The sequence below is a fragment of the Camelina sativa genome, chromosome 18 (assembly GCF_030686135.1).
Source record: "Camelina sativa cultivar CO46 ecotype springtype chromosome 18, ASM3068613v1".
In the NCBI taxonomy this organism is placed as follows: Eukaryota; Viridiplantae; Streptophyta; class Magnoliopsida; order Brassicales; family Brassicaceae; genus Camelina; species Camelina sativa.
This window is the reverse complement of record NC_141897.1, coordinates 2,158,115-2,181,229: the sequence shown is the minus strand read 5'-3', so window position 1 is coordinate 2,181,229 and position 23,115 is coordinate 2,158,115. Positions and strand designations below refer to the sequence as shown.

The 23,115-nt window shown below is 35.3% G+C and overlaps 1 protein-coding gene and 2 pseudogenes across 1 annotated transcript; 2 read left to right on the top strand and 1 right to left on the bottom strand.

The window, feature by feature from the left end:
- Positions 1-304: 304 nt before the first annotated feature.
- LOC147921388 (uncharacterized) lies at positions 305-1,720 on the top strand (annotated as a pseudogene).
- On the top strand, positions 1,717-5,700 carry LOC147921387 (uncharacterized). Its single transcript, XM_087497658.1, has 3 exons — positions 1,717-2,388; positions 2,642-3,919; positions 4,003-5,700. The coding sequence occupies exons 1-3, from the start codon at positions 1,717-1,719 to the stop codon at positions 5,698-5,700; spliced, it is 3,648 nt and encodes a 1,215-aa protein (XP_087353784.1).
- A 6,024-nt stretch (positions 5,701-11,724) lies between these two features.
- On the bottom strand, positions 11,725-13,681 carry LOC104763071 (GDSL esterase/lipase At5g45910-like; annotated as a pseudogene).
- Positions 13,682-23,115: the final 9,434 nt, after the last annotated feature.

Sequence of the window (23,115 nt, the reverse complement as noted above, 5' to 3'; positions counted from 1 at the left end):
GTATATTTCTAAGAAACAATGGATCACTTAGAAGTTTCTTTAATACGGAGGGAGGCTCCTTAGGAATTGGTAGTGAAATAGACCTTTTTTGCAACAGACTGAAAATAATGGACGTTTAGTAACTGGATCTTGTTCTGAACTTTCGTATAACCAAACCCAAGCATTACAATCTCCACATTGCATTAAAATATTTTCTGGATTTTTTTTAAATGGTCGACCTTTTTTCCTAATAAAAATTAAATATAAACAAATTATTTATTTTAACTGCCAAATATAGAGGAACTATAAATATACAAAAGAAAACATGCATAATGTCCAAACGGCAATTGCAAATGCGAATGTCCAAACGGTTATCTTCTGGTTCTGGATCTTCAAACACGTCCTTCGGAGGGCGGTTTGTGTTAGTTTCACCGGCGTCGTGGGGCATTTTCTCCACGTTTTGATGGTGGTTATCTCCACAAAGCACTTTCGTCTTCGTGATGCCCATGGAGCGGTTACTCGAGATTATCTCTATAAAAGCCGCTTAAGAGATCTCCAAATGATTTACAAAATTCTTAAAATATCAACATTTATAATCCTCCCTTCCCGTTATTACAGTGTTCTTGTTCTAATGGCTGATAATTTGAGAAGAGCGGTTCAAGATATCAATTTGGGGGCGGATGATGTTCCTGTTGCAATACCGGCCGATGTAGTTGCTGTTGCAGCGGCGGAGAACCGTTTCATCATCATGGGACATCCGGTCATGCCCCGACGCCAAAATCTTCGATTCATCATTGCTTAAATTCCCCGTATATGGGGTCAATCTGGCTTGATCCATGGGCGAATTGTGGGTGGTAACAATTTTCAGTTTATCTTCCCAACTGAAGAAGAACTCGAATTGGTCCTCCGCTGTGGACCCTGGGCTTTCAACGACCGTATGTTGGTTCTTCAGAGATGGTACCCGAATGATAATCCACCACCCATGGATTTTATTCCTTTTTGGGTCCAAATCTGTGGTATCCCTTTTCAGTATCTCAATCGCGAGGCCATCTCTTACATTGGTCGCTCAATTGGTAACCTTCTGGATATAGATTATGATGCGGAAGCGGCTGCTCGTGTGGAGTTTGTGCGTGTCCAGATCCATTGGGACATTCATCTCCCTCTCTGGTTCCAGCGACATTTCCAATTTCAAAATGGTGTCAATACCCTTTTGCGATTCCGGTTTGAAAGACTTCAGGGTTTTTGTGAATTTTGTGGTATGCTGACTCATGATACCGGAGCATGTGTCCTGCATAATGGAGGTGAAGAACCTCCTGAGGACCCTAATGATGATGAAGGACTACCACCCTATGGTCATCGTAATGGTGGTGTGATCATTCGTGAGATGGATGAAGAGGATGATATTGAAGCCGACCACGTGGATGAACCACTGCAAAATGATCAGATTCAAGAGGAAGCTGTAGATGTTGTGGAACTTCATCATGATGCTTTAAACTTACCTGACAATGCTGCAACTGTATTTACTGCAAACACTCACCAACAATCTGAAGCACCTAACTATGAAGATAGGAAGGCTCAGGGTAAACGCAAGAGAGAGGAGTCCTTAGAGCATTCTGACAGACCAGAATGTTCGGCACGAATGGAGGATGGAAATGACATTGGTGACAACTCGGGGAACAACCTGTCTCTCCATGGACGTGAACGAGGCGCGGTGGGCCCAGAACCACCATTTCTTCCATGAGGACAGCCGCTTGGAACTGTAGAGGACTAGGCGATGACCTCGCAGTTCGACGTCTTAAGGAGATTAAGAAATCTTATTCTCCGGACATCATGTGCCTAATGGAAACGAAGCAAGGAGATGATGCTGTTAGATCTGTGTGTGCTGAATTAGGTTATGATCGGGTAGTGACAGTTTCCCCTATAGGTTTAAGTGGTGGTATTGCTCTCTTATGGCATAGTAATATTTCTGTTTCAGTTCTTTATCAGTCCCCAAATCTTGTAGACACTTATGTTAAAATTAATGGATTTGGTTTCTACTTGTCTTATGTTTATGGCAATCCAAATCCATCTCTTAGACACTTGGTTTGGGAAAGATTGGAAAGAACTGCAGTAAATAGAACTGGACCTTGGATGGCTATAGGAGATTTTAATGAGATTAGAGGTAACCATGAAAAGAGAGGTGGTCCTCCTCGCCCTAAGAGCTCTTTTGTAGATTTTAGAAATATGATTCAGATATGTGATTTCCATGATCTGAAACACCATGGTAATCCCTTCTCCTGGACTGGTAAACGTCATTCCCACGATGTTGCTTGCTGCTTAGATAGATCTATGCCAAATAATGAGTGGCTTGCACAGTACTCAGCTTCTCATGTTGAGTACTTGGAACTAATAGAGAGTGATCACAGACCAGTTATAACCACTATTTCTAATGATTTTAATTCCCGGAAGGGCCAGTTTTATTATGACAATAGACTGGAACCGTAGTAGACAGGGGAACATTACCAATTTAAGCAACAGACTACGAGAGTGTCGGAAAGCAATATCAACATGGAAACGCAACAACATATCTAATTCAAGGGAGGAGATTACTGTTCTGAAATCGTTGATTGACAAAGCACATACTGATAGAGCTCCTACTCAACAAATCTGAAACCTTCGACAGCGACTAAGTTCTGCTTATGCAAACGAGGAGGAATTCTGGCGTGTTAAAAGTCGGAAACAATGGATGTCCTCTGGAGATCGTAACACCAAATTTTTCTTTGCTACTGCAAAGAGTCATACAGCCAGAAACAAGCTATATTCTATCCTTGATGATGTGGGTAATGAACATCGTGGAGATTCACACATTGGTTATGTGGCACAACATTATTTCACTAATCTCTTCAAGAGTGAACTGTCTCCACAAAACAACCACTACCATGTTTTCAATGACTTCCAAGCCAAAGTAACCCCAGAGATTAATGTAGATCTCACAAAACCTGTTACTGAAGAGGAAATTAAGAATGCTATCTTCTCTATAGGAGCCACAAAAGCTCCTGGTCCCAATGGTTTCACAGGAGGTTTTTATCAACACTTTTGGGAGACAACTAAAGATGCAATCATTCACGAAGTTCAAGCTTTCTTTGCCAGTGGTACCTTTGATACGTCTCTGAACCATACGAATATCTGTCTCATCCCAAAAACAGAAGGGGCAAGACATATGAGTGAATTCAGACCAATAACTCTTTGCAATGTCAGTTACCAGATCATATCAAAAGTTTTAGTCTCAAGACTAAAGCAGCATTTGAATGCAATCATTTCTGAAGAACATGCGGCTTTTATACCGGGAAGAATCATTACAGACAATGTCCTTATTGGACATGAGCTTATCCATGCCCTCAAAGTTAAACGACGATGTGCCAATTCCTTCTTAGCGATCAAGAAAAACATCACCAAAGCCTATGACAGACTAGAATGGGATTTCCTACCAGAAACAATGTTCAGGTTCGGTTTCGATACTAAATGGATCCAATGGATAAGGACATGTGTTCATACTCCGACTTTTTCAGTAAATATCAATGGCAACCCCCAAGGTTTCATACAACCAGAAAGAGGAATACGTCAAGGTGATCCGCTATCTCCATATCTGTTCATCCTCTGTGCTGAGATCTTAAGCCATTTGATGAAGAGAGCTGAACGACAAGGAGAAATTAAAGGATTGAAGATAAGTAATGCTAGTCCTCCAATCACTCATCTTCTTTTCGCTGATGACTCTCTGCTCTTCTGTCAAGCTAATATGAGCTCTTGTGCAGCAATCAAAGAAATACTAACGCAATATGAACGAGCATCAGGACAACAGGTCAATGTCAGGAAATCTTCCATAACGTTGGTAAAAGAGTCAGCGAATCAACCAAAACTCAAATACGGAGATTTTTTCAAATCCATAATGAAGGAGGTTGTGGTAAATACCTAGGGCTTCCAGAACAGTTTGGACGCAAGAAGATTGAATTATTTCAATACATTGTGGAAAATGTCAAAGGAAAGACAAAGGGTTGGAACAATAAGTTTCTCTCCCAAGGAGGTAAGGAGATTCTTTTGAAAGCCATTGCTTTAGCCATGCCAGTCTATACCATGAATTGCTTCAAACTTCCTAAAGGAATTTGTGAGGATATAGAAAGAATAATAGCACATTATTGGTGGAATACTCAACAACAAGGTAAAGCAATTCATTGGGTAGCTTGGGACCGCATGAAATATTTGAAAAAAGAAGAAGGTTTGGGTTTTAGAGACATTGAGAAGTTCAATGAGGCTTTACTCGCAAAACAAGCTTGGAGAATACTCCAAAATCCCAACTGTCTACTGTCGCGAGTCCTGAGAGGAAGATACTTTGCAGGATCGAGTATACTTAATGCCAATAGGGGAGTACAGCCATCGTTTGGATGGCAATCAATTCTTCTTGATCGAGATTTACTATGGAAAGGTATGCATTACATTGTTGGTGATGGAAATCAAATACAAACATGGTCAGACCCTTGGCTCCCAACACACCCTCCGAGACCACCACGAAAAGCTCCTACACACCAATCAGAAGACATCCCCACTGTAACCAATCTTTTACTCCCTGATAAAAGTGGTTGGAATGAACGTTTAGTAAGAGAGCGGGTCCATGTAGAGGATGTTTCTCAAATCCTCTCCACTAGAGTTACTAGATGGCAGCACAACGACTACCTTGGGTGGCACTATATAAAGGATGGCTTATATATTGTGAAATCAGGGTATTGGCTTGCGACGCATCATCCGGATCAGTTATTCAATGCTAGACCACCAGATGGAGACCCTTTGCTGAAGAGAGAAATTTGGAAAACAAGAACACCACCAAAGTTTAAACACTTTTTATGGTGGCTTCTCTCGAATGCTTTGGCTACAGGTGCTGAACTTGATCGGAGAAATATATCAACAAATGATTACTGCAAAAGTTGTACAACAGAGATAGAAACTACAGAGCACCTCTTTTTCTCGTGTCCCCACGCTCAACAAATTTGGCGAGCATCAAATGTTCCAATCTGTTGTCTGCTAGATCCCAGAACTACTATTGAAGTGAAGATAAAAGGGATTTTCGACTTACACAAACATCAACGAATACATGATAGATTCTCACATCTTCCTTTTTGGATCTTGTGGAAACTGTGGACAAGTCGAAACAAGCTAATTTTCCAAAATCTGAGTAAGAGTTGGCAACAAAATCTCAGAGAAGCCAAACAAGAAACAGGTGAATGGATATCTTTATATACTCATCGGATACAGAATAATCCTCATACCACTACACGCAATTGTAACATTGGCCGACGTCAACAGAATTGTATATGGCGACAACCCCCTAAGGATTGGTTTAAGTGTAACTATGATGGCAGCTTTTTAGATGGGACTAGACGAGCAACTGCAGCTTGGTTAATCCGGGATGATAGGGGCAGTTTTAAAGAAGTAGGACAAGTTATCGGAATAACTGTATCGACAGCCCTTGAAGCGGAATGTCAAAGTCTCTGCTTTGCAATGAAACAGACATGGCTAAGTGGATTTAAGAAGGTGATTTTTGAAGGAGATAATCAGTCATTAGTTAAACTTCTCCATGAGGATAAACTGCGCTTTGACATTTACAATTGGCTAGAAGAGATCAAAGGATGGGCATCATGTTTTGAATCTGTGGAATTTAGATGGACTGCGAAAGGCAAATACTCTTGCTGATAAGATGGCTAAAGCTCAACATAATGCAGTTTCAGATCATAGTTTCTATTTAACTATCCCCAGATGTATTCAACCCCTTTTCAACTCTGTAACAACATTATATTAGCTAATGCAGTTCTAGTGTTAAAAAAAAAAAAAAAAAAACAAATTATTTATTTTATAATAGAACTCAAGAAGAGGTGTACATACTGTTTTAAATTATATTCATATTCTTACTTACGTTTTTCACTTGTTTGAGTGCTGACATTTGATATTGTACGAACTTGACAATCTGAAAATTGTTTAAAGTAATTAATTTTGTAACATTTTAAAAAAATTAAAATTATATATCAAAATCCATAAGTACTAACCAATTATCTCTGATTGTTTAGAACTACTTCCCACTTCCATCTTACAATCCATAATAATTTTTTTTTTATCTGGTACAAACAATAATTTATCATGTTATTAGTGGAAAACTTGTCATATAAGATAACAAAAAACTTTGTTAAAAAAAAGTCATTATATATTAACAACTAAATTATAAGTTGTTTTCATCGGTCAGCTATCATGTTGTTAGTGATCATATTTAAGTTTCCATGTTTCACTGTTAGATTCATGATAATAAATTTAAGTATACCAAAAATAATTTAATTGTAAATCATTACCCTAGAATTTGTAAGTATTTAAAAGTAGTTTTAAGAATAGAATTCTATAAATTCTATAAATAATGTAAAAGTAATTTTAGTTAAATCTACCTTTCTGATTATAAACTATTAGTTCCAAAGGTTTGATGCTATTAACATCTACTGTTAAATCACTTGAAATTTGGTTAAAAGATTCCTCTCTAATACATTTATCAACAAAATTGTATGCTTCAGTAATAGAACGTTTAGTCATTTTTAAACTTTTTATAAAATGGCAGTTTTAATTCGATATTCTATTTATACTTAGAAAGAAATGCTAATAATGAACAGTTGTAATCAACCATCGTGACTATTTAGTGTCGGTTATATTAATATAGACACCAAAATCGAACACATATATTATTAACCATGTAGTTCTAATTAAAAAGCTATATACGCTGGTGCATATGGATGTTATGCAGAGTAATATACTAAACGATGTAACTTTTGGTAACACCTGTTCACGCTTCACGGTTACAGTGAAAAATCAGGGGTATATATTTATTAATTAATAGTTTAAATTCATTCTTTTTTTCAAACAAAAAAATGATCCCTTCGTTTTGGTCTACATTGATGAATACGGTGATGCATTCATTTAATGTTAATATAGAAAGTGGGTCTAATCATGTTTATGAAGGTAAAATCAATGTTGAGGCTAAAATTATTCAAACAGAAAGAGAGATTGAGAAGTTGTTTTACACATTTACAATAGAAGAATTTATTAATGAAGAAGAAAACGCTATAAAAGAAGATTTGTATTACTCTTGGGTAATAGCTGGCGTGGATGCAGAAGATGCAGATGTAGTGATTTCAAATATGATTATGTTGGCATCAGATATTGTTTTTGCAGAAGGATACAGTAGGAAAAATATCCTCAATATTTCATTCAGTACTTTTGCATATTTGTTTGGGAGTGATTATGACATTCATGAAAACCTACTATTTGAAGAATCTTTCGAGACTACAGAAGTGAAATTTCAACCAGCATCTAAGAAAGCAATAGAAGGCTTAAGTGTACAACTATACAACGACGAACAATGTGGCCTTCAGGAAAAGTGCGTAATATGTTTAAAATCATTTTTAAATGGATCTGAGATTGTGATTTTAGCATGTGGACATAAATTTGGAAAAGAATGTATTGGAAGATGGTTAAATACAAGTAACCTTTGTCCAATATGTCGCTTTAATGTAGATTCTTTTTAAAATTGTACATTACGACTTATCAGTTAATTTTTTTTATTTTCTTTTAATAGTTGATGGGTTACAAAACAGATAGAAGTTGATGGCTTTTTTATTCGTATTTATATGTCCAATTCTTAGTATTTCCAAATATTGAATTAGAATATTCAGTTATTTTTTTATCTTATGCCTACAAAAGAGAAAGACAACGGACTAACGAATTATACTTCTTCACTTAAAATGTGTGATCTTTTAACGGATTAATATTATTGTAAATTTTACAACAAAATGTGAACACTTAACTTAAGAATTAACAACGTACGTTATATAGTACATTCGGTATGTCGGTCAAACCAAATCACTTTTAATATGCTACGTAAATTGGCACAATTTTTTAAAGAAATATTTGATTACATATTAAATTGCATGAAATAAAGTGTTTTACAAACAAAAAGCAAATAGGATCAAACAAATCAGCAATATATTATATAAAAAACAACTAAGGGTTTTTTTAGAGTAAGAATCGCAAACTATATTCATAAGTCTATCTTCTCCCACAAACTACGAAACAGCATTAACATATATTAAAAATATTTAGTCCAGAACTATTATTAGATTCAAAAACCTTCTCAACGAATGCGTTTGGCCAATTGAATGTCTTTGGGCATGATAGTGACTCTCTTGGCAGTTGGCATGTAGTGCACACAAATTTGTGTCCTCGAACAAACCCACCAAATATGCTTCCGCTGCCTCATGGAGTGCGAGCATAGCATAGTTCTGAAACATGAGATCCATACTATTTTTTTTTTGGGCTATCTCGCGAACAAGACGTTGAAAAGGTAGTTTACGAATAAACAATTCAGTAATTTTCTGGTACTTTCGTATGTGACGTAGTGCAGCCGGTCCGGGACGGTAACGGTGAGTAAATGAAATATATATGTTTCTTTTATACATTTTGTAAGAAATATATAATTTGATGTCGTAAATTACATTTATAGCAAACAAATAAACAGTTACATGATTTCATAAAACTAAATTTGTGTTGATTAATTAGTTGACTAAAAAAATTTCCTCCTTTTATATTGAAGTGTCAAATCGGAATCATTGTTTTCCTTCTAACAGATGAAATTTTATCTGGAAAAGAATACCATTTAAAACGATTCATTTCACGTTTATTACAATTAAACCGTCCAACATAAATAAAAAATATACAAGATAGCTATATAGCTTGAGGATATATTTTCAGATCTGGACTTTGTAGTAATGTTAATGCAGCTTCCAAATTTTGAAATGCAACCCATATAAACAACTTTTAAATAGAAAGCATCTTTATTACCATATTGAAAAGTCAAATCCAAAAACTCACTATGTAATCCATCTAACTCTTGGAAAAACACTCTTGCTATTTTCATTAAACTTTTCTATTTAAAATTAACTAAAAAATGTAAATTAGATTCATCATTCCAAAAATCTTTTTGTTAAATCAAGAATTAGAAAAATTTCTTGACTTTTAAAAGAATGAATGTTAGAAAATAATTTAGAATGTAAAAACCGGTGAGATTGAAACTTTAGTTGATTTTGTGTCATGGCCAAAAAAATAAAAACAGTTCGAATAAACAAATATATATATATATATATATATATATATATATATATATATATATTTCAAAAGACACGAATGTTCCAATCAACACAACTTTACAGTGAACAGTTGTACCTTTTCATAAATAAATGTTTTAATGATTCATCACGACTATTTAGAAAATAGTCAAAAAGTACGGTTGAAAAAAACACAATTGTTGGTCGTATTTTTTCAATATTCAAAAGGTACGATTGAAAATACACAACTGTTGGTCGCATTTTTTCAGATTGTTATTATTATATAGATTAGATTAACAAAATTTTCGAGTTTGAATTGACCAGATCAATACAAATAAACGGAGTTTGCGTTAATCTAAAGCCAGTCGACTCAAATCACAATTTAAGGAGATACATAGCCAAAAATAGATTTGTTTAAAAGTGAAATAGAAAATAACTTCTTAATTATAACACATTATGTTCTTTCTTTTTATCATTTGAAAAACAACATCAATCCATTTCTATCGTCTACGATGACTAAACACATTCAACTCTTGTTCACCGTTTTAGCCATCTTCAACATTTTCGTGCTTGGTATGTATCTATATATTTAATATCGACTAAATATATCACAAATAATCGATCTTTTTTCTTTTATGAATGCCATGTTATTATTTTGTATCAAAACAAATTTCTTTTAATGAAAAACTATATTTTCATATAAATTTTGGTGTAATAAACAGGAGTGGTCGGAAATGTGAATTCAGCACCATTTAGTTGTGAGGAAATTCTGTTTAAAAAGAGTAAGTGTGATTCCCAAGAGTGTGGGTTGATATGTGTGTTGAAGAGGCAAGGGCTGGCGAGTTGTTCTCTGGCCAAAGACAGGATAAACTTCATATGTCGTTGCAATTATCAGTGCCCGAAGTAAAAAAAAATATGTACTATGACTTCTTATAAAAGTACTAATTTCTTGAATATTTTTGCTTTAGTTCTATTTATATTATATATATATTAAAGTAATAATTTCTTAAATATTTGAACTTTTCAAAAATCCAAAATATGGAATTTACAAAAAAAAAAAATTGATAAACTCATTTCATTGTAGATTTCAACTTTTTTGAATGAATAGATATAATTGTTACGTAAAAAGAGTAATTTTCTGTAACATGATATTTTTCTATGGTGGACATTTAATTTACCAAACAGACTTTTTTAGGATTTTCTTTTTCTTTTTTAAACAGGATTTATTTTTATCTTTGCTGCAAAACATGTAAATTCAAAAATATTTTCTTATGTGGGCTTCCAGTTTATCAAATGTCCTGTAAATGTGTGAATCTATTATCTTAAGATCAATAAACTTTCTAAAGGGTTCATTTAAAAGTAACGTACTCTAATTTTCCGCGTCCTTTTGCTAATTTCATTGTCATTTACCTGAATATTTACTACTTGCTATGTACATAATTCACTACGTTTTTTTCCCAGTCTATTAGTGTAATGATTTGTGTACGAACTGTAAACCGAGCAGTTAACACAAGCTTAACAAGTAGAAAGAGATCTTAATTGATTCAAGAACAAGATTCAACAGTTTGTTTACAAGAATCCTTTACTTTCGTAAGGGTACAACTAGGGTTTTCTAGTAGCTGTCGAGTCTAGGGTTCTTGAGTGTCAAAAAAGAATTGTCTTGTCAAAAAAGAATTGTTTTGTTGGAGCTTTTTCTTCTCCTTTTTATACTTCGGGAATTCGATCTCCAATATGTGTAGTTTCCTTATACGAGGGAACTTTTCCTTTCTCTTCAACTGGTGCATATTCTCTATATATTCCACTACATTGCCCTCCAAGTCGACGTCTAGGTCTAGCTGGGGTATCAACTCGGTAATCCTCCTTTAACAACCTTCTCCGAGCTGAGAGTCTTGATGGGTCGGGCCTTGCTTTGTTCCTTAAATCCTGTATGTGCTGGTTTACTCCGGGCTAACCGGGTAGTGCTAAATCACCCTCCTACAATCAGTCCCCCCAAGTTCGGTAAGGGAGGGTGCAACTTGGAGTTCAACGAAGTGAACTAATCTATTAGCTTGGTGTAAAAAATCACAAACTTAATTCTTGAAAGGCTTCCTGAGGAAGCTGCCGTATCTTGACACATGCTTACACCTTTGTGTTTATGTGTGTGTGTTTTCTTGTTGTCCCATTATAATGGACCGTCTAATACATGGACACAGATAATATGTGCTAGGTTGTGGACCATTAGATCTGCTTCCCTTAATTTGAAAGCATCCAAGATAAGTTTAGCGAGGTCTGTCACTGAGTGGTTTTTTATGGGTTCAAAATTTCAAATCCATGTGTCACAACCTGTTTGCTTATAAGCTATTTATTACCTAACGAAACCTCCGCTAGTTATAAATTTTTGTGTGAAATACTAATGTTTTGAATGTTTTTTGTTAATGAAATTTATTTTTAGTTTTTTCTCTTCCCAAAATTGTCGTTAATAAAGTTAAACCCGAAAATATGATCTGCTTATGCTCCAGATCGAGCCTCATGTGAATATGATCGAATTTATAGGTTTTCAATTATAAATTAAATGTAATATTTTTCTTTAAGAAAATACGACTTATAAAGGTGAGTTAGTGTTATTATAAACAGGTCTGGTAAAACGGCCGGAGATGAGACCAGTTGCAATGTGGCGGTAAGCTGCCTCAGTTAGGTGCATTCCATCCCAATTTGCGTACGTTGATGGATTTTTGCAAGTGATCGAACCCTTTTCTCCGCACCGCACGTTTGGTTTCGCGTTGTATTTTCCATCTCTTCCTCCACAACATGCCTTTAGGACACTTCCAGTGAAACCTATTATAAATTAAAAAACACCATATCAAATAAAGTATCAAAATTGATTGTACCAATATTTAAATACACTTTTTTCTTTTCTTTCAAAACTGTTAAAACACTTCTTTTTTTTGTTAACCCGCTAGACATGTCTTTTAACTAGGAAAAAATATCGAATTCTCGGATTACCGTATTTGGCAGGAGAGTTGAAGAATTGCATGGCGGAACTGTAATAATCAGCATACATAATTTTGGCATGAGGGTATTTTAGCCTTAGAGCCTGAAGGCCTTTATTGAGCTTATCGTTGTGAAGCTTAGCCAAACTGTTCAATGGCTTGTGGCATTGGTTCCTCGAATTATAGAGCCATCTATTATTATCATTAAACCGCTCTAATAGACCCGCCATACAACCGATCGGAAAGTTTTCTGGAACCATCAGTGTCACCGCACCTTCCTCTATCAAGGCCTTAAAATTAAAATAAACCAAATTCGTTAGCTAATGAACGAATATTTGGACTAGTTACCATTTTTAAAAGAATATGAAAATTTAATGTAAATACTTCCTACTTACACTTGTGACATTGATGATTTTGTCAATGACGAATGGTACCAAATCCATTGCATTTTTAAAACTTCGGAATGCTAAAAGAGGGTAATTATAATCGTTTCCACCAATTTTCCGACGAAAAACAGAGATTTTCTAAAATATTTGTCACATTCTGCAAATACAAAATAATGAAGATTATGCAAAAATAACAGTTATTAATTTTTTGTATTTGAAACTTTTGAAGTTTCAAGATAAATATAATTATGTATTTAAAAAATAATTAATGTATTTAAAAAAAAAAAAATACCTGGTTTGGTTTTGCACAAAGAAGGTTTCAACTTCTTGAACCAATCAGGTTGAACATCCAGTGTCTTGTTCGTCAACAACGTTACTGAAAGACCTCTTGTTTTAAAGAAGTTAAACTCGTTCGCCGTTGCTCCAACCACCGCAAAATTTGCTCCCCTCTTGAAATCTACCGAATTGTTCGTCCGTGCACTTTGGAGATACGGTGGAAGGTATGGTAGTCCACTTGCCTCAGCTGCATGAAAAATCATATACTTTCTGCTCATAAGTTTCATTTTTCGCCAATATCCAAAAATTATCATATTAAATCGAAGTAGATATATCATATATACAACTGATATTATATTTACAGTTTTACTTATAGAGGTGATAGTAATTATTTTTTGAGAGAGATGAGAAGTGAACCAATGAAATCGATGATGAGACGTCCATTGGAGCAACGACCGGTGGAACGGTTAAAAAAAGTTTGTCCGTACGGTGGTCTTCCAATGTTCGGAATGTAAGCACCCAAGGATATCAAAAAATTTCCGGTATCGCTTAGAGAATCGCCGAAATTAAAGATTGACTCGTATTTTAGAGTTGGTTTCATCGGTAATGACTGAACTGAGACTAGAAAAGACAATGCCACGATGAACAACAGATTGATTCTCATTTTATGATCTTTCGAATATATAATTTCTGTTTTAGTTATTTTCATTCATGAACATTTCGAATAAGACTTTATATATACTGATTTTGTATAAGAAAGGATCATTAATATAATTATAACGGTGACGAGTCTAGAGAGTAATGTTATGAAAACATATAGACATTTTTGTTTTGTAACATTTGCGACTGTTTAACTGTTTCTTTTTGTAATAAATAAGCTTTAGTTTTTTTTTTTTTTTTGTAACATCTGAAATTATTCACTATTAAATAAGCTTTAGTTATTAATCAGAAACAGTCAGCATATGCTTAATTGATACACGAAAACAAAAGTAAACAAAAACTCCCTACTAAAACAAAGTGTTCATACAAATATAATACATGAACAATCAGTCGCAATTAGGCCTGGGCATTCGGTTAACCATTCGGTTTCGGTTCGGTTGTATTCGGTTTCGGTTATTTTGGATATAGTAATATAGTAACCATTTGGATATTTATGAAATTTCGGTTTAGTTCGGTTCGGTTTCTTTCGGTTCGGTTTCGGTTTGGTTATTTAAATAAATAACCATAACTAACATAAATTATATTAACATTAACCAAATAAACCAAATATAACCAAAACTAACCGAATATAACCAAAATTAACCAAATATACAATAACAAAAATACAAAAAAGGGAAAAATATTGATTCAATTTTACAAAATAGTATTTAACTTTGTAAATTCAAAATAATAACATTTACATATGTTGATTATTTAAAATATTTAATTGTTTTGAATCTAGAAATAATTTATATTTTAAGTTTATTTTATAGTTTTGCATAATATTAAGTATATAATATTTGATATCTTCTAGGTTTTCGGATATTTCGGTTAACCATTTAATTGTCGGTTCGGTTTGGTTCGGTTTCGGTTAGTTTGGATATAGATTTTTACTAACCATTCGGGTATTTGAAGAATTTCGGTTCGGTTCGGTTTAGTTTTTTTCGGTTCGGTTTCGGTCGGTTATTTGGTTATCGGTTATTTTGCCCAGCCCTAATAGCAATGTTACAAAACAAGTGTTCATACAATATTAATTCATAATAATAAATGAATCATTTTCCCTACCGCAAACTACAATATAACATAACGTGTGAATTTATTAAATGTTACACAATTTAAAATTTTAGTTAAAGTTTTCTCTAGATCACTGACATTTACTGTATATTAAAATTTACTTTATGTAACCAATAAACGGTGCGGTTAGACGATTAGTATAAATGTGGCGATAATTATAAAGTTTAATGATAAAAAACCGGTGGTACGACGTCACGTCATCAATCATTTGATAAATATTAGATAAGTAATGACATTTTTTAAATTAGTTTATAAAATTACTACTGTAGATTATAGTGCAAGTGGTTAAATAACTTTATTTATCACTTTTTGTATTTTTCTTTCAATGAGTGATGTACTGATGTTATACCAAATTCTTATCACACACATCTGTCATCTGTGACTATATCTCTAGCTATCTTAGACCATCATCTCCAACAGAGAGATTTTGGTCGGTTCTTATGTGAAAATAAGAGAAAAAATAAATCAAAAATAGAGAAAAGAATAAGAGGTAACTCTAATTTTGAATCAATAAATGGTGCCTCTTATTGAGATGTGTCACCGTCTCATTGAAATAAAGTTTAATACATAAAAAATAAATTATTTCGCCTTTTTTGTTCTTTTTCTCTTTCTCTCTTACGCGAAAATCTCTCAAATACGAAATCAAAGAACGAGAATCGTCGACAATCGAATTGTTATCTGAGGTTATCGGGCGTTTTATCATCATCTCCACCGTAACCGAGTCTCAACAGCAATTGTGGTTCAGATAATCGGTGAGTCTGTTCATTGAAAACGCTGAATCTCATTCACCAAATTGAAGCTTTTCTTGGACCAATTCGGAGGTTTTATTCTACAATTGTCTTTCTCATTGTATGTTTCTATTTCTGATTATATGAATTAGTGTTAGGTAAGGTTTAGAGATTAGGATTCTTTAATTTTGGAAATTAGTGCTATTCGAATCAGTTTATTTCTGTGTTCGTAGGCATGATTAAACTTAGGGCTAAGGAAATTAGCATGATTGAAGATGAGTTTAGGCATATATTGTTTGTTTCCATCGGTCTTGTCCATTGTTTGAGAGTGTGGCTATTAGATATCATGTTTTTTTTTTTTATGAGTTTAACCTTAAACTGATCTTAGGTAAGCTAAGCTCCCTTTTCCTAGACTGAGATAACATCACATGTTTGTTCTGAATGTGCTTAAACCCTCAATCTGACTGAAGGGATGAATTAGGCTAATCTTTATCCTGTTTTTTTAATAAAAAAAATATTTGTTCAGGAAAAAAGATTACATGGTATAGTATCCTCGTTTCAAGACTCAAGTGGAACCCTTCTCACAACGTCATGCAAGGACAATAGGTTTGCTTTTTATGACTATAACCTCTCTTAGTGAGAGAGTTTCGTCAAACCTGATTCCAGATTTAATTTAACAATTTCTCTCTATTTCAACAATCTGTTGCAAAATCTATTTATACAACACGTTGCAGCTTGACAAAGGATCTGAACAATCTTTCTCTCGCTGCCGAATAGGTTTTTTTCGTAAGGGTAATGCCTTCTCCACAATTTTTACTTTAATCACACAATTGATTTCCTTATACAAAATATTTCACCTGCCCACTCACTATCTCAATATTCCTCTACTGAAAATGATTAGTCTTGATGGTGAATATGTTTTGAGCGGTTCAAACGATGGAAACACTTACAGATGGCATGTTTGAGTCCTTTGTTACTTTGTTTGACATATTCTAACAAATCAATTGTCTCAAGACTTATCTATGCTTAAATAACCATTACTAATTTCAGGTCAATAAGCCTCACGTAGTTCCTACACTCTTAACAGGCCACGACTTTGAAGTTACTGCAGTAGATTGGTAAATCCACTTTACCTTTTTCTATTTTTCTTGAATCAATCATTTCAACAATAAGAAACAATAAAAAGTTAATTCTTTATTCACTGCTTTCAACTAGCTAACAACTAAACGGTGCCATATCTCTTGTGTAGGTCACCGTCACAGATTGGAAAAGTTGTAACAGCTTCAGATGATTTTATGGTAATAAAACATTTCATATATGTTGATACAAGCAAAAAAGTTAGGATCTTTAGCCTTTTTACTGACTTCATGTCAGTTCATAATTAAGTACGACTGTGGAACATAGAGAAAAACCGTTTTTCGAATGCAAACTCAACAACATTATTTGCTCTCAAATTTTGTATTTTCCTTTTTACTCATAGGCCTAATCTTGAGTCTTTCTTGGCTCCTCTTCAGGCCTTAGTCTGCATGCCATAATATTGGCTCCTCATGGGGCCTAAGCCCGCATGCCATAATATATAAGGGAAGTCGATCGACATCCGTAATCCATCTAGTTTAGTTCACGGATGATACAATAGTCAACAAGAAACCTACAGTCCAGACGCCAATCCGTATGACAGTGTTTCATCAAGTATTGAAGTTAATGCATCCCAATTCGCTGTTTTTAGTAGCTAATATGCTGATGCTTCAAGTGAAGGTGGAAACACAAATATAGACCGTAGATCAAGAATACATGGACACCAAATGATGTTGTGCTCATCAGTGCATCGCTAAACACGAGCAAGAATCGAGTAGTTTCAAATCAGCAAAAAGGTGGAACCTTTTGGACACGGATTGCAAAGTATTTTGCAGCAAGTCCGAAGGTTGCAAGTCGACCACATAGAGAGGCAAGTCATTGTAAGCAGAGGTGGGGGAAGATAAATGATATAGTCTTTAAGTTTGTTGGATGCTATGAGGCTACCACAAAGGAGAAATCAAGTGGCCAAAATGAGGATGATGTGATGAAGCTAGCAAACCAAATCTACTTCAATGATCACAAGGTTAAGTTCACCCTGGAGCATGCTTGGCGAGATCTTAGATATGATCAAAAATGGTGTGCTTCTTCATATACTAAAGGGACTAGAACCACAAAAAATAAGAAAATGTGAGGACGGTTCTGCACAGTCCCCAAGCTCGCTTCCACAAATCCATGGAGAGGATGAATCTATCAATCATCCCCCTGGTGTTAAGGTTTCGAAGGGAAATCGAAAAATAATGTTAACAATACATGCACCGTTGAGGGAGAATGGAAGACTTTCTTAGAGTTTTAGATGATGGAGGTTCAGAGGCTGCTTGAGCTAAACCGACAAGATTGTGCTTTGAAAGAGAAGAATTTTGCTTTAAAATAGAAGCATAGTAACCATATCATGCTTGAAAACCTACTTACAAAAACAGATCAACTTAGTGAAACAAAAATTGCTTTGAAAGACAAGCTTATTAATGACTTGTTGTCAAGCAATTCAGTTTGAGAGTTTATGTTCTTTGAGTTTATGTTATATTAGTTTATGTACATTTGAATGTTTCTTCTGTATGAGTAATATATGTTTCTTTTGTATAAGTAATATATCAATTTATATATATCTTTTGTATTTCCATGTATTTTTGTGTAGAATGAGTTTGCGTTCATGATATTTGGTGTTTTTTTTTGTTGTGTTCTTGTTTCCAATTTGACAGGATATTGACTGTATGTCTCATACGTATATAGACAATTTATGAACCACTTTGATAATTGAGCCGAGTGTAAAGATGACCAGCTGAGTATAAAGAGTACCATGTAATAATAGTAGTATTGGTTTTGTAATACTGCAAAAGTTTGTTTCTCAGTAGAGTTTTGGTGGTTGATATCTCTTGTTTGCATGACAAACTTCATTTGGAGGCTCTTGAAGTTCCCATGGGGTCTCACCAACCATGTGTGCCGTGAGCGTCAGCACAAAAACCATATTCCCATTACAAACTCTTATAGAATGAGTTTGAATTATTTGTATTTTTGGGATATCACCAACCATGTGAGCCTTGTATTTGAACTACTAATTTTTGTACTTGTACTTTTATCCTCTTCCCCATAACAAATTTTTGAATATTGTATTTGTTCTCCTTTTGTTTTTTCCTAGCCACACCACTATTTTCTTACAAGTTTTGTTTTTTTCTTTCTTATACCACAAACTTTCTTTTCATACTTGTTCTCTCTGTGACAATTGCAATGTTTCTAGACGACAAATTTGCAACGTTTATAGACCACAAACTTTTCTATAAAACTCATGTAATTTGGTAAAACAAATTTCACAATTATTTTGTTTTAAAAATCAAACACTCTCAATATTTTCTTTCCCTTTTACAAATCAAACACTCTCCATATTTTTTTTTTCACTTTTACAATTCAAACACTCTCCAAAAATGGCATAATCTTCCCGTAATAATTTTGATGATACCATTGATGAATGCATTGATAATGTTTGTAATCAAATTACGATCAAGCGATAGAAAATCATTTAAGTCAACATGGTGGTCATCAAGAAGCAACAAAGCCAAAGAAAAGCGAGCACACGTTAAAAGAAATCGTGAAGAAGGACACAACCGCTTGTGGAACGATTATCTTTGTGAAAATACAACATACCCTTCTCAACTATTTCGTCGTCGTTTTAGAATGAGCAAGCTCTTGTTCATGCGTATTGTTGATCGACTCTCGAGTGAAATTCCATTCTTTCAACAAAGAAAAGATGCTACTGGAAGGTTTGTTCTCTCTACAATACATAGGTCTACAACAGCAATTCATATGATGGCATTTGGTTGTGCAGCTGACGGGGTTGATGTATACCTCTGGGTTAGTGAAACCACTGCGATTTCATGCTTGAAATATTTTTTTCAAGGAATCATAAATTTATTTGGAGATGAGTACCTAAGGAGACCCACACCAGCGGATCTTGAACGACTACTCGATATTGGAGAGATACACGAATTTCCCGGGATGATAGGAAGCATCAATTTTTTGTATTGGGAGTGGAAGAATTGCCCAACCGCATAGAAAGATCAATATACATGTGGATCTAGAAAGCCAACCATCGTTTTAGAGGCTGTAGCGTCACAAGTCTCTAGATATGACACGCGTTTTTGGACCTCCAAGTACATTAAACGATATCAATGTTCTTGATCGCTCACCAGGTTTTGATGATAATTGCAAGGTCGTGCTCCAAAGGTGAATTATATTGTCAACGGGTGCGAGTATAAATTGGGCTACTATCTCACCGATACTATTTATCCAAAATGGGCTATTTTTATCCAATTTATTCAGCTTCCAGAAGGTCTAAAGGCATCCTTATTTGTTCGTAAAGATGTCGAGCATGCTTTTGGATTCTTGCAAGCTCGATTTACTATAGTCAAAAACCCTGCTCTTATCCATGATAAGGAAAAAATTGGAAAGATAATAAGAGCGTGTATCATACTACACAATATGAAATAGAAGACGAACACGATGGGTATACGCAGTTTGATATAACAGAATTCGAACAAACAAAATCAAACAAAACTTCACATGTGGACTTCAAATATTCTACGGAGAGGCTTTCAAACCTCACCAATATGATGATCACGCGAAATGACATTTGTGATAGAAGAACACATCAACACTTGCAAGATGATTTGATTGAGCATATATGGCAAAAGTTTGGCACAAATCAAGATTACAATCAAGAATACAACTAATCTATTTTCTCATTTATGATTTGTATTTCTATTTTTACTATGATTTTATAATTTGTATGTTTAAAAATTGATGCTTAAAAATATATGAAATACAATAATTTCTTATCTTTGTAAAATTTAAAATATGTGAACATTCAAACTAATTATATTTTACTTCAGATATTTTTATTTCAAAAATCATATTTTTAAAAAATAAGAACCTCAATAAAAGCTTTATCATCGGATGAGCATAATTTTAATTAATCTTTTAGAAGTTTTTATTTTTTAAAAATACACAATAAAATATTTAAAAATTTTATGAGCCTCAAAATTGTTTTATTCGAATGGAAGTGCTCTTATAACTTATTGCATCGTATATCTTACCCAGCTTTTACCACATCTTATATTAGCTATTCTTAACATATTTTTACCTTTTTGTCACAAATCAAATCCTCTCAATATCATGTCAAGTGGTCGAGGTTAGCATCGAAGGTTCAATGGTGAGTAGGCTCTCTTCTCCGTCAGCGGCGGTGTGGTGTGTATCCATGCTGATGTAGTTGTGGATCTGGTCAGGCGGAAGAGGAGCTTTGTAGTCGAGCCCCTGTTTGAAGACGTCGGATGGTTAGCTTCAGAGTTCCTCACGGCTTAACCATCCTCCTAGAATCTGCGGTTACGGCGGAAGTCGGTAAGGATATGGTGGCACTACAAGAAAACATGGAATTGTCGACTGCAATTTGCGACTTAAAACACAGTCGCTAAATTTAGCGACTGAATTGCGATTGTGTTGCTAATCAATAGCTACACAAATAAAACAGTCACCAAATAGACGCTAACTCGATACTAATGTATAATGTCGCATTGTAGTCGCCAATTTGCGACTAATTTGGCGACCGGTTTTTCAGTCGCCAATGGTTGCGACTAAGCAGCTACTATTCAGCGACTGATTTATTTAATTTGGGCTGTAAACCAAATTTGGTCCGTAAGAAAACGGCCCAAACTCAAATTGATCTCATCTTCATCCCGAGAAAACCATAATCCCTCATTTCTCTTTTTCCCCGAGAAAACGCTAAATCTTCATCCCGTTCTTGTTTCTCTTTTGTTGTTGATGGCCGGAGTAAAGAAAAGAGAAGGAGGAAGAAGAAACTCCTCAAATCCAACCGCTGGAACCTCACAACCGGCGAATCAAAGACCCGCGAATCTTCCCAGCCATTATGCCTTCACGCTGGCGAACCAGCGAGACCCAGACACTGATTCTCAGGGAATTCCTGTCCCAATCCTCCAGTGGCAAATTACGGAGAGTATCCACCTCCGACAAACCTGTTCCAGAACTTGAGGAGCTTTCCAGGAGCATCCCCTTCCGGCGAAACTCCAATCAGGCGTCCTTTTCCTCAACCTCTCGCATGTGCGACGGATCTACCAGAATTCTCGAAGTTTTCTGAAGTTTTCCTCAGGACTCCAATCAGGGAAGACCGCCAACTATTCCTGAAGTTTTTGTCAGGACTCATACCAAAAAAGTTGGGACTTTTGTGGATAATAAGGCGCAAGCAGTTCATGAGGCATATAAGAAAAAAAAGGGAAGCTAAGTTGGCTGCTCTGGACAATGACGAGTCTTCTGATGGTACATCACGTCGATCGGAGCTATCACACGAGGAGGATGATGAGCTCTTTCTTCAGGTAATGTTGCTTCTTTCTAATATGCTATTAAGTTTTTCATTGGTAAGTAATGATGTTAACTTTATCTCTGTTTTGTTATGCAGTCTACTTTCATAAGCGATAGAGGAACATACTTTGGAGTTGGAAGCCTAGGGAGTTTCATCAACGGCAAGCGGAAGTTCCTTGGAAGCTCTTCTTCTTTCAGAAGCCTGCAACAACAGCTTGAAGAAGCTAACCGCAAAATCGAGCAACAAGCAGCTCTACAAGCAAAGCGTGAAGCTGAGGCTTCCCGGGTTGCAGCTGAGCAACAAGCAGAGATCAAACGCTTGGTGAGCTTCCTCAAGACTAACCCAAACTATGTTGCCTTCCTCGAGTCTGAAACGAATAACCCCGACCCTGCTGATGTTCAAAGTTAGGTGGTTCCTTCACTATCCCTCCTTCCCTCATGACCTTAACATTTGTAATGGTTGTACTTAAACATTTGGAATTTGTGTTTGGATGTTTTTTTTTAGAACTTATGTATGTTGAGACTTCTTTGTTTAATTTCATGTTTGTTAAGTTTTAGTTATAGTTTTCATAATCTGTTTTGGTATTACAAAATCAAATAATTCAATTTGACCGGATTTACAAGAAAAAAACCTGATAAATCGATAATTAAACAGTCGTTAAACAGTCACGAAAACGTACACGTATCAGTAACCAAAACAGTCGCAAATGAGTAACCAAATCAGTCACTAAAGCGTTGCAACTCAGTCGCCATTTTAGCGACTGTTTCGCGAGGGAACAATGACCAAAACTATCAGTCGCCAATTCGTAGCTATTTGCCGACTCTTTAGCGACTGATTATTTTAGCGACGCTCTGTTTAGCGACTACGGTTTTCAGTCGTCACTAGGTATTTGCGACTGTTTACTGACTGTTTTTGTAGTCGGCAATTCCATGTTTTCTTGTAGTGTGGGTTTGCTGTGTGACGAGCTGGTTTACAGTAGGTCTCTTTTGGATCTTAGATGGCGGTCGTGGGCTCCGTGTTCAGAAGTTTTGTCTGAGCCATCAATCTTCTGTCTCACCGCGATTAGCTTCCACCCGTCCGGATTGAAGAGTTTCTGCTCTGGGAAATTGGGGAGTCCGGATCTAGAAGAGAAGGGTTAGATGCCAATATGTTAGGTTGCTAGGTCGGGATCTAACATTGTCGATCTGGTTTGTCGGAGGGATTAACTTTCGAGGAGGTTTGTAGCTTAAGTGGTCTACCGGAGGAAAGAGGTCGATGGTGGGAATCGGGTTTCTTCCGCCGTTGATCTTCGATTCTTCGGTGGCGTCGCTAGGCCATGGACTTTGAACCTCGCCGGATTTAAGGTTTGATCTCTCTACTTTCCGTGAGATCACACAGAATCTGAGCTTCATGATTGGATTCAGC

Excerpts from the sequence above, each read along its gene's own strand:
- LOC147921387 (XM_087497658.1), top strand. The coding sequence starts at position 1,717 with ATGAGGACAGCCGCTTGGAACTGTAGAGGACTAGGCGATGACCTCGCA. Across the intron at positions 2,389-2,641 it reads TAGAGAGTGATCACAGACCA|CGACTAAGTTCTGCTTATGC; the intron begins GTTATAACCACT and ends AACCTTCGACAG. Across the intron at positions 3,920-4,002 it reads CCATAATGAAGGAGGTTGTG|ACAAAGGGTTGGAACAATAA; the intron begins GTAAATACCTAG and ends GTCAAAGGAAAG.